General features: G+C 37.8%; 1 protein-coding gene across 1 annotated transcript; it reads left to right on the forward strand.

Annotated features, from left to right (window-relative positions):
• Positions 1–5188: 5188 nt before the first annotated feature.
• LOC144666375 (uncharacterized) lies at positions 5189–9366 on the forward strand. Its single transcript, XM_078527800.1, has 4 exons — positions 5189–5532; positions 6339–6456; positions 6800–6891; positions 8412–9366. Exons 1-4 carry the CDS (start codon positions 5194–5196, stop codon positions 9069–9071), a joined length of 1209 nt encoding a protein of 402 aa, XP_078383926.1. The 5' UTR covers positions 5189–5193; the 3' UTR covers positions 9072–9366.
• The last annotated feature ends 3235 nt before the right edge of the window (positions 9367–12601 follow it).

The following is a 12601-nucleotide window of genomic DNA, read 5'->3' on the forward strand; positions in this document are numbered from 1 at the left end:
GCATCCGTGAAGATTCGAAGGATTTTTTTAACGAAAATGTAATCGAGTGTGTAATACCTTTGTGTGCTCTTCCCATTTATACCATGCCATAGAAAATACAGCCAATCAGAATACAGGAAAGCCGTTGTATATTCGACGGTATTCAACCCAACCTTCCCATAGTGCGCTGCGACTGTATTCTCGACGAAATTTAGTAAGCGTATTTTCTATGGCATGGTATAAAATAGTTACACAACACTTTCTCGTGGTATACTATGGGATATCCCACTTGTCACTTGTATTTTCTTGGCATACACACTCGCCTAAAGGCTCGTGTGTATACCGAGAAAATACAAGTGACTCGTGGGATATTCCATAGTATACCACTCGAAAGCGTTGCATAACTAGTATGTACAACTTTATACTCAGACCAAGAACAATTTACTAACAATATTTTTTTTTTTATCAAAAAGTAGTTGCAGAGAATTGACCAAATTATCGTCTTGACAATGTTTCCTTTATGTGTAACAAAAGTCTTAGCAATCACTATGGCGATTTAGTAATAATAATTCATGATGATTAATAATAATGATAATAACTTTATTTAACCACGGTAAAAAATTTAAAGCTAAAAGCTTGTGGGGCCGTGTACAAATTAAGATTTAAAAATACATGTAAAAAGATATCCTAAAAGTATTAAAAAAGATAACAACATTCACTAGTATAACAACAATTTAAAAATTCAATGAAATTTAAAAACATCATCGTTCAGTATGACAGTCTGCGCGGATAACGCCTCGAAGCTAATATTTTTAAGAATGTTCTTGCCTCTCACTGTATTAAAAAAACGACTTAAAATTACTAGTTCAGGCGTTGTGAAAGGGCGTTCCAAATAACGGATCCCCTGTGAGCGATAGAGTGCTTCATAAAGTTGGTATTAAAACGCGGTACCATTGCCTTGTTACCGTTCCTTAGATCATGCTTGTTTGCCGCTTTTACAATGATATGGCGCATTTCATTGTAGACTTTTAGTTATATACTAATTTCGCTAAACCCAGCTTAATATACATATAAAAGATAGAGTCCAATTTCGATTTATTTAAAACCTCCGCAGAGGGCATATCACGCAAGAAATTAAAAATAATACGTGCAGCTCTACAATGTAGAGATTCAAGTGACTTAAAGCCGTCTTCGTTACTGTGTTCACCCCAGATGGGAAGTGCATAGGTCACGCCGGGCAAAATGATCTTAAAATACAGATCTAAAAGTATGTTTTTAGGAAGAAATCTACTTCTTTTGATGAGGTTTAATTTTAGTGCAAACGCTTTCTTAACGTCCAAGATGTGACGTGACCACGTGAGCTGATTGTCAATAGTGACTCCGAGAAGTCTAGAATGAGTCACCCAGTCAATAATTGGTCTCCAAAGCGTAGTGATCTTAATGGACCAATGAAAATTCCTCTAAATATTAAACCTGTGGGCTCATGACCTGTATAGTACACAATTTGTGAAAAAAAAAAAAAATGATCAAATGTGCTTTGCATGGGTAAAATGTTGAGTTTAAATTTTCAAAAACTACCAAAGAGTAATTACGAAAAAGATATCCAACTTATGTGTTTTTTGTTAAGAAAAAGTAAACCATTTACCTTATTGTTACTTATTTGTGCAGAACTTAATTTTCGCGATTTTCGCGATTTTTAAAATATCGCGAAATAAAAGACCAGCGAAAATTTAATTTTAACGTTTTTGACGTATTTTTATTGTTTTAACATATTTTTTGGCCAATTTGCGAAAATAAAGTCCCGCAAAATATGGCCGTCCATTTTCGCGAAATTAAGTTCCCGCGAAAAAAAAGGAACAATAAAGTACACAGCATCCAGTTGATTAACTCTTTGATCCACAGCACGGTCCCGAACAATTATTAATTTGCAGTAACATGTCACGAAACTAAAAGTTTTGAAAATCTCAAGAGAGAAAAGTCTTGAATTAGGGACATAAATTAAACTCCGCAGAAAAATCAAGCAAAATGTTTAATTCTTTAGTAAAGAGAGTTGTTATAATATAATGATCTCGGAGCTTTTCAAATCGCACAGCGTTTTCTACGGATATAGAATTCAATTTAATCTAACTTTATCGATTTTGTTTTCTGTTATAATAAAGTTGTTAATGTCCATTATGATATCCCTGGATCAACCACGATTATCAACATCATAGAATTAAAAAAAATGAAATTTTTTAAGAGTTCCTGCCAATTAATTAAGGGTCTACGTACTCCATCTCCATCCCTCTGTAGTCCCTCCCATGCAAGGTTGAAAGGGTTCAATTTAACATACAGTTTTGATACTTAAACGTGGTACGCTAAGGATTTAAGATCATTCCGAAAATTAGTCGGAAGATATTATTTGTTTGCGGGCAAATTCGCTTGCAGGACGTTTCTTGCTTCCCGTTTTTGCAAAAAGCAAACCTGCGCATGCCACCCCTAGCTAAAAAACTATTAAGACTATAAACGTCAAGCACTTGGTCCAACTTTCAACTCCAAACAGACATACTTCGAATTAAATCTCCTGTTTCAAGGAGTGGTAAATATACCGTTTTCGCCACTAAAGAACACTACTCTAAAGCCCCGGCTTAACGATCAAACATTTTCGTCCAACATCGTGTTTGTTGCACATAACATGGGGTGGCTAAACGAGCAAACGATGTTTGATCAAACATCGAACAAAGTGAGCCTACATAGCCCTAGCTTTGTATATATTACCGCAGGAACGTCAAAAAGATTTGGTTTCTGATTGGTTGCTTTTCCCGCTTGGACTTGCTTTGTTTGCAGAGGTGGCTAAACGATCAAACATTTGCTCGTGATGCAAAATTTCGGATGAAAATGTTTGATCGATCTAGATCAGTTGGTAGGGCTGTAGATACATGTCGGTTCGGTAGGCTGGAGAAAACCAGGTTGGTGAACTGAAGGGTTCCTGTTAAGTTGCCGTCTCTGAAAATGGACTGAGCCTGCGGTCACTGGGCCTGCGGATCTTCTTATGACGTTGCACTGTTGTTGCACTGCGTCATGCTGACGTGACATTTATTGAAATATTCCTGTCGCGAGCGCACGCGGTAACTTTTGCCCATCCAATACTCGGGCTGATAGTGAGATTTTATTGTTTTATCAGACAACGATGCAAGACGCGCTTTTGTTAAAAATCGAAGCATCATCATATCTAATTTAAATTTCATCTCGCTTGTCTTACTACAATATTTTTTAATTTAAAACCGATTTCGTAGGAGAAAAGACCTCTCATTTAGCATCTTTTCTAAAAGCAATTTCAGCACAAAGGCTTACAATATAAAATTGGTAAAATAATAAAATAAAATTATGGTATTATTATCATCATTATCATTAAAGCCACACGCAGCTTTATTCGCGCGTCTCGTGAAACAACATTCTAGAAATTTCTTAAGCAGGTGTACATTATGACATGAAACGTGCGTAAAACAGCATATTAGTTAAGGCCTCCTGCATACCAAAAAATCCTTATTGAAAAATAATCAAGCCAACAGGGCTACATAAACGAACGAGTTCTTATATTGTGCTTAAAGAATAGTCTTGTAAGCCATTTGATTATTTACGTGAGCTATGCAGCAGGAGGAGCTTTCGCTAGCCAAACTGTATTGATTAGTATTCAATTTCTCAGACGTTTGTATTTAGTTAAAGGAGCAACGCCACGGACTCATCTTAAAAAAAATTCGGAAAAACTGGCAAGTTTTTATCAAGTTTATCGATCGTAATCCGTTTTAATCTTCATCAGTCGAAACCATCCTTGGTTTTTTGGTGTTTTTATTATTTCGTTGCTGTTTCTTCATGACAAAATTAATATTTTGGGTTTTCTTCAACTTGAATCCTTTAAAGTCCTAAGAGCCATCTGATTATTTACGTGAGCTAAAATACAGGAAGAACTTTGGCTGGCCCAATATTGAGAAATATTCAATTTCTCCGACGTTCGTGTTTACTTAAATTGCGGTTTTGTTAGTATAATAATAATAATTTTTAAAACTGAAAGAGTCCGCATTTTGTCGCATTTGACTCAACCCTCAATAACCAGGTGACTTCCATATCATGCCGCACCATCAAACAAAATTAAACAAGAAAACCAACATGCAATTATTAGGCATCTGTTTTCACATCTCTTTGCCTTTAAAAGACAATGAACAGAAAAAAAGAAAATCGAGAATGGACTCCCGACATATATGTGAACATGTTCAGTTTTAATCAACATTCAAAGTTTATCTTTTAATTTACTATACTGTTTCCTTCTTTTCCGTTTTTTTTTTAACGCCAACTAAATGTGGTCAATAAGCTAAGGTGGTTCTCTATTGACGCCTACCTTAATTAAAGTTACGCACAACTTATATACAAAACTAAATACATCGTTGTCATTCTGCAGTCATAACAAGGACATTTTTGCAGGTTTCAGATGCCGCATTTTTCAAATTAACTGACACCAAACAGTCGCAGTTTTCTAGTTTGTTGTCCTTCGCACAACAATGACTTGTCAACTTGTTAAATTGTTTGCATTTAAAAAGTAAACTAACCAACGGGTGTAATTTTTTAATTATACTATACTGAACACCGTTAAATGTAAACGTTCCCGAAGACTGCAAGTGTGTACCAATAAACCACAGTAAACAGAGTTTTTTTGCACAAAATTTAAAGCACCTTTCACTGTGCATACTAAAAAGGATTAACCCTCGGTGTATATAAACGAGGCATAAATTATATTCAAAACCAGGGGTATCGCCCACGGGCAGTCTGGCAGTGATACTCGACGAACGATTCGACGGTAAATCTAGTGCTTTTTGGTACGACTTATGCTTTTCAGTTTGTAATCACCCCAAACACCGGATTTTGCTACTCTTACGGCAAGGGAGAAAAAGATGAACGATCCTGGGATCGATGTTTTCTCTTCACACGAAAAGGGTTTCTTTCAATAGTTTCCGACGCGCACCCCCCCCCCCCCCCTTACCCCCTCACCTCCCCCGCCATATCACTCCAACAACCAATCAACCACCACCAAATATTCAGCAGACACGAATAGACCAATTATTGCGTCTTATTTCATCAAACATTTACAATTAGCGCAAGATCGAAACCCCACCTTAAAAATAACTTTTAAAGTCAAGTATTTGGTTTCTCTTTCTACATCGTACCGACTCTCGTTCAGCAATGGACGCGAAAAAGGTTTTGTTCATTGTCTTGTTTCATGGAATGGTAGATATCGCCGTTTTCGCCGCCAAAGAAGACTCTACTCCTACTCGTTCAGCATTCGTCACTACGCGGGAAAATAAGCGACTTAAAGGCCACGTTGTTAAACGGTTTGAGTCTCCCAGTTTGATGTCGTGCAGCCATTCGTGCTTGAGAAATTCCTGGTGTACTTCCACAAACTTCAAGGTGCCATCCGACAAGAACAGCAAAGGAACTTGCGAACTGAACAAGCACGGCGCCATCGACACAAACACCAAGTTTCATGATCACAAAGGAGTTACTTTTTCTATGGTGCTAAAGGTAATTTAATTTCCTATTTGACTTTGGAATACTCCCTAGCTGTCTCTTGGAAAGAATGGGAAGCTTGAGAAGCTTGGGAAGCTCTAACCAACTGAGCTACGAGAGTCTCTCGTGGCTCAGTTGGTTAGAGCGCTCAACCGGTATCTGGGAGGCCATGGGATCGATTCCCGTCGGGGACTCAGAATTTTACTTTGTGCCATGCTCGTGTCATTGTTAAAAATTAATCTTCATTATTTATCACCGAGCTCAAAATTTACCATCTTTATTACTTACTACACATTTACAGGGTGTTGTGCAAAAAAATTGGATCAGAACGCGGAAGCTCTCAAAAATTTAACTTTTCTTGGTCTAACGCGAATACTTGCACAAATATTATCGATCGTCTAATTTGTGGTTGCATCAACTATTAGGTCCCATTATAGATAGATATTTTCCTTTATCAATATAAAGCCAAAATAAAAGCTTTAATGCAGGAGTAATGACATGAGCCAACGTCTGAGCCATGTGCAAAGGAGAAAAGTTAAATGAACATGTATTTAATACTAACTACTGGGATCACAAAATTAAAATACTCTTTAACGCACTCACTAGTTATTTGCGGTTTCTCAGAAGCCCTTGGAACTATGGAATATTTTTCTTCCAAATTATTCAGTTCTCCACATACTTGTGTTGCTTCCGTTGTGTGAGAGCGAAAGAAGAAATTGGTTCACTGTACGAAGAAGAAAGCGGAAAAAGATAAGGTCTTTTCGCGTGCTATTTTTCCGCTTCGATATTGATGGGTTTTTGTTTTTATTTAAACATTTCAGGGATGTCTCATGACCAGCTGCCTCAATGGTGGCTCTTGTGTGCCTGATGAAAGGAAAGAAACATTTTCGTGTTCGTGCAAACTACCTTGGACTGGCGAAAAATGTGAAACTAAGATTGGTAAGGAATTGCAAATTTGCACTAATGTAGTCTGAAGTTGTCTTCACATCGCGCGCCTCTCCAAAATATGATTTCGGTTATTGGGATCTAAATTTAAGATAAATGTCTTGAAGCAAAAGATGTTAGAGATGGCAGAAGGGTTGCAAAAAGCTTTCGACTAACACAAGTTCGTGAAAGTTTCCCAACTCTGCATATGAATCTCTTAAACTAAAAATCATTTTCTTTTCCTTGATAAATAAGAAAAACTACTTACTATGAAACAGTATTGTTAAGAAAGCTGCTAAGAAAATGCTGTAATGATCGCAAAAAAATATTCATTTTTAATTAATTAATCATCTTTCAGATGCCTCTTCGTGCCATGAACTTCAAATAAAAGCAAAACAGAAATTACCAAATGGAGAATACCTGTTAACAAATGGAAGCATGTCATTTAAGGTAAGCAACATAAAGAATTTGTTGTGAAGAGAAAAGCAACACGAAATCGTATTCCTTTTCAACATAGCGGGCTAAAAACAGACAGACCTGTCAGACCAACATAAAAATTCTCTTCGATTTTTCATGCATTTTTTATTTATCTTTGTAGAATCTCTTTTCAATACTTGATGACGTCGACGGAGAACTGAATGTTGTTACCTTCTCTTCCTGAATTTGTTCCATAATACATGAATGCGCGCACGGACTTACGAAATTTCTATTCGAGAGTTCTACTTAGGTGTGAGTGCAGCGAACGAGTTAAATATTGAGTTGAACGCGAGGAAAAAGATATTATATCTCCAAAACATTGCATTATTTTGCTTTATAAACATACTAAGTGAAGATTTTGATGTTTTTCCAAAAAATTTTATTTAACCATTTGCCGAAGATTTCTAGAGATTCTCCAATTGTTGTCCGAAGGTCATACGAATGTTTCCGAGCATTTCCCGAAAACTTCCGAAGATTACAAAAAATCACCGAACATTTCCGAGGTTTGTCGAAGACTTACGAGGAAGAACGAAAGATGTTTCGACTATAGGCCAAATACACAAACATAACTAAACTCATCGATATCACCACAGTAAAATTACCATAATTTTACATATGATCAATAACCGTTTTTGTCTGGGCTGGAAATCCTTGTAAAATGCTACAGTATTGTGGACTGTATTTTGGTTGTTATTGGGTAATCAGGGGGTTTACAATTTTGCTTGTGATTTTAGTTAATATCAACTGTTTTTTTTTTAATAAACGGACTAGATTTTGAAATGGAAAATTACTGCTTTTTCTAAACCAGGCGATCAATTTGTCATACTCGAATTGAACACTTTGCAAGTAATAAGGAACAACTTTTTTCAAAAATTGGATTTGTGTGTGTTATAACTATAGACCTCCTTCTTCAACAATTCTATAGATGCAGAAAATATTTATCACGCCTTTAGCTTAATTCGCGCGCCAATTATATACGTAAAATACTTCTCTGGAAATAGGATTTTTATGCCGCTTTTTCTCTGATTGCGTATTGATTAATTTGGTGAGGGCCTGGAACCGGCAACAGAATTGTTACTATTAGCACCATGCATTAGACTCCCTCTCAGGGTTTCGCGTAGATCACATGACTTACGAAGCCATGTGGTTGTCATTGCGTCCTGTTTTTCTGCGGTGCAAGACGTGTTTCTGAACTCCCTCCTCCTCCCCAGGTCCTATCCACGGTTTTTCTTTTCAAGTAAATTTGAGTGTTTGCGATTTTAGTGCCCACACCTTTACTGGGCCAAACTACTTATGAAAGATTGTTAAGGAAATTGGATATTTAAATAAAAGCGGATATGGGCCTTTGCCCATAGCCATATTAGTCCAATCATTTGATGTGTTTTATTGAAGCCCAGTAAACAGAGCTCAGGCAAGGCAGCACTGGGGGTGTTCTTTTGGGAGAAGGGAAAAGGGCATAAAATATTATTAAAGCTTAGCTCGTCTTTCATTAGGTGTACTGCCACATGACGGATGACAGCAAAGGATGGACTCTTATTGCCCGATTCTCGAACAGTGATGATAAGAATTGGATGGCTGACACTGGGTACTGGTGGTACGACCAGCACGTTGCCATGGGAGCAACAACTAGTCCGTCAAGTAACACTGACATGATCTCACAAGCCTTTTGGTTGGTCAGCGGCAAAGAGTTTAAGATCACGCGCAGTGATGACCCCAGTCACACTCCTTTGTTACAGACCACAGGTGACTGTTTGGCTGGACAAACATTCCGATCCAAAATCACAAACTATGGCGACTTTAGAAATGGTAAAGTTTGGACCAGTAACCAATGCCTGGGAAGTTGCGCGGTTCAATATGGCGGTCAGTACAAGTCAACAGACGGGTTTCAACAGGCTGAGTGCAATGGAAACATCCAAACCGCGAACAGCATCGGCTTCTGGTGTGAAGGGGTCTGGGATGGATCAGTGATGATGATTGGTGGAGGAGGAAGTGCTTGTTCACGTGCTGATCACGGGATTGGAATAACAGAAACTGACTTTGCTTCTTTTGTTTTCAATGGAGAACATTTTGAAAGCGAATACGATTTTGGTTATAGTGGTTATAAAGCACACCCTCCATCCCAATCGTATTCATTAAATTTATGGATCCTTTGAATTACATCTAACGCGTGCCGTCAGTTCGAATAAATTGAAAGAAAATAACTTGACGACCTTTAGGATTACCAGCTCATCTTAAAACTGATTAACATTAACTATAAATAAATTTAATTTGATCTCTACAAACAAACATCGACCACCAGGAATATTGTCCTGATGTACCACCGTAATCTCAAGACTAGCATTACAAGAATTGTATGCCAATCAGTAGGGAGAATCAAATTTTCCATCAGTTAAAATTAAATGAGACGTTAGTTGATTTGATCTTTATAGATGAAGGTCCATTTATAGCTTGGCCATAAAATTATTAGTTTTAAGTCTGTTTTGCCAATATACAGAGTTCGCTCGGGTTTGAACAATTCTGTTGAACACTTCCTGAAGTTGTTACAAAAAATAGCAAATAATGTACGTCCTGCATACTTGCAAAGATCAGTTGCTATAGTAACGTTAAGCTCGGACATGTTGTCACGATCATGGGGCAATGGAAAAATCTGAACTGAATTTATGTTACTAACTAAAGCTAAATAAATAACTGATAATAACAATTGCGGTTCGAAAACGATGTGCATATAATGGCCTTGTATAGTTCTATAGTTGTTTTAACGCGGAAAGTCACACGCTTCAGTTTAATCTTGTTAGTAAAAAAAAAAAACATTTACATGGTAATCTGCACGTCAGTAAATTTGTTGTAAAACTGTAAATCGAATAAAACTTTACTGTTGAAGCTCACATATCTGTGTAGGGGAACAGGGGGGCGGGAGACCGGGAGAAAAGGGGCGGGAAGCGGGAGGAGAGAGGGCGGGAAGCGGGATTCTCAAGGTGGCGGGAACCGGGAGAAAACGAGCGAAATTTCGTAACATATCATTATATTTCGCAATAGATATGGAACAAAAACGAGAGAACAGCTACGAAAAGGAGCTGGCGGTGGGAGTAAAAGGTACGGGAGGCGGGAGGTTCCGACCCCCTGCCCCTCCCCCCCCCCCCCATATCTGCATTCATCCTTTGACAGATAGGAAGCGCGATGACCTAATGGTTAGAGCGCTGGACTCCGGATCGAGCGGTCGGTGTTGGAGTCCTGGTCGGGGCACTGAGTTTTGTTGTTGGGTTTATAGTGCCTCTTCCCCACCCAGGTGTATAAATGGTTATCGGCAAATTTAATGCTCGAGTTAACCCTGCGATGAACTAACATCCCATCCAGGGGGGAGTAGAAGTACTCTCTGGAACGGCGGCTCAAAACATTTTGGTTACGGTCGGAGATAGGTTGGGTTGGAGTTAGGTCGAAGATAACTGCCAGTTTGTGAAATCAGTCTACGTACAGTACGCCAAATTGAACTGGACCACTGAGAACAAAACTAGCCAATCAAAACGTTTATTGTGATCAAAGGAAAACGACTTTTTTCCTAATCGAACCATTGTGTTGAAGAATGCAAACAATAGTTCTACAACAAAATTTGAAAACCAACAAAGTTGCGGAAGACGCGAACCTGTCCGGAAACTTTGTATTTTTTTTTTTTCGTTTATTGGATCCTAATTTTGAACGGTTTTCAACAGTTTCGGCTTGACGGTCACCAGGGGGTGGGGGGGGGGGGGGAAGAAACTTCCTTTGTTACACAACTCAAAAAGTGATCATAGCGGTGCCGGTTAACCGAGACTGCGCAGTAGCTATCGAATGGTTGCTAAGGGTGTAGTGAATAGCTTGACAAAGTTCATTGTTTAATTCGCATGATTTGGTCTTGATCGTGCACAAAACACAATAGCTATTTGCATTTTGATTGCTCCTTTGAAGTCTTCCGGATATCAAAACAACCGTGAACAGTGATAACGGTGACCAATCTGGCAAAAGTAAGGCTTGTGAATTATACTAATTAAAAATAACTCCAATGGTTCTGAAATTATTTCCCATTTTTTGGTTGTTAAGAAGGACTTTAAATAAAAACCGCGCTTGCACTGGCAGAAAATTGAAAAATCAAATTCCTTCATTTTTTTGCTCATTAATAGCTTTTAGGTAGATAAGAAACCTGATGTATTTTGTTCCCCCAGAAGTCTTCTAATTTCGAGAAAAAAAAACAAAGTCAGTTTTCGTGATCGGAGCCTCAAAGTGACACAATTTTCAACAGAAATTCGCTATCGTTAACTCTCGTCGCGTTCACAAACAAAGCCACATTGAAAACTTTGGATGCTTTCTATCAACAGAGACACTCTTTTCTATTCGCTAAAATATAATTTTAGGGCTTAAGCAAAACTCTTCGAACTGAAATAATTAAAAAGGTGGGGAATACTTTTCACGATACTAGAAAGTCGAATTAAACGGCAGTTTTCAACGGAATTATTTAATATGTGGTATAACTCCAAATTTTCTCAATTGTCGTTTAAACACACATGTAAATGTTTATCTAAGACATACCTGAGAATTGGCTCGGGTTGTTGAAGGCAGCATATTTACCAATGCATCGTAGTCCCACAAAATGTTGTGATATCGATCAAAATAGCCTAACTGACAGCTAAACATTTCTTGGTTCCAAAATACAACAAAGCAACTGTTACGCGCGAAATTCTTTTGCATCTTCATCCTTAGCAATTTTCCTTTATCGTGGTTCTTTTCTCTTGACGAAAGTGTGTACAGAACTCCAGAACGATCAATTTGCTTCCTCAAACTGCGTTGGCGGTACTGGATAATTGTTTTGGGTTATTTTAACTCCGTGACATTCTCGACCCCAGAGCTCTTACTGCGCAGACTCACTTACGTCACAATATCGTGTTTCATGTCACGTGTATTATGTCACGTAAGTCAAAAATCTAATCTTGTGGCAAAATGGCGAAGAGGTTTTGCGATCAAAATGGACCTTAATTGACCCAGGTTGGCTTTTTTATCGCACTCTTTCGTTGAAAAGGGAATTTTGCAATGGAACATTCAGCAAAAAGAAGGAAAGACGAGCATTTGGGGTTAAAACATTCATTATCGTGGCGTTTGGCAATTAGAAGTATTTACACAGTTTACGGTCATTCTGTGAAAATTTGCCGAAGTTTGATGCCCTCTAAGTGAGAATCTTTCCAATAACCCGAGCCAATTCTCAGGTATGTTTAATACGAATATCTGTATGCACGTTTGAGCAAGAATTGAAAAAAATTAATGTTATACCACATGCTAAATACTGCCGTTGAAAATTACTATTTCATTCAAATTTTTGTTATCGTAAAAAGCATTCCTCGTCAGTTCATTTTTTCAGTAAGAAGAGTTGCGCTAAAGCCCTGAAATTATATTCTAGCGAAAGAAAAAGAGTTTTTATGTTGATAGGAAGTGACCAAATCTCTCTGCGCGGTTTTGTAAGCGAACGCGAGTAGTGTTCATAATAACTAATTTCGGGTTTAAAAGTTAGGATATTTGTGACTTCGACCACCGAAATCGATTTTCTTTGTTTTCTTAAAATTAGAAGACCTCTAGGGGAAACAAACTACATCAGGTTTCTTATCTACCTTACAGCTAATAATGAGCAAAGAACGAAGAAAAATCGATTTTCCAATTTCTG

This window comes from Oculina patagonica, chromosome 9 (genome assembly GCF_052425735.1).
Source record: "Oculina patagonica isolate OP01 chromosome 9, crgOcupat, whole genome shotgun sequence".
Lineage (NCBI taxonomy): Eukaryota > Metazoa > Cnidaria > Anthozoa > Scleractinia > Oculinidae > Oculina > Oculina patagonica.

What these genes read in the sequence shown, in the direction of transcription:
- LOC144666375 (XM_078527800.1), top strand. Translation starts at nt 5,194, where the DNA reads ATGGACGCGAAAAAGGTTTTGTTCATTGTCTTGTTTCATGGAATGGTA. An exon ending in CTTTTTCTATGGTGCTAAAG is followed by an intron (nt 5,533 to 6,338) that starts GTAATTTAATTT and finishes TAAACATTTCAG; the next exon opens with GGATGTCTCATGACCAGCTG. An exon ending in AAAATGTGAAACTAAGATTG is followed by an intron (nt 6,457 to 6,799) that starts GTAAGGAATTGC and finishes ATCATCTTTCAG; the next exon opens with ATGCCTCTTCGTGCCATGAA.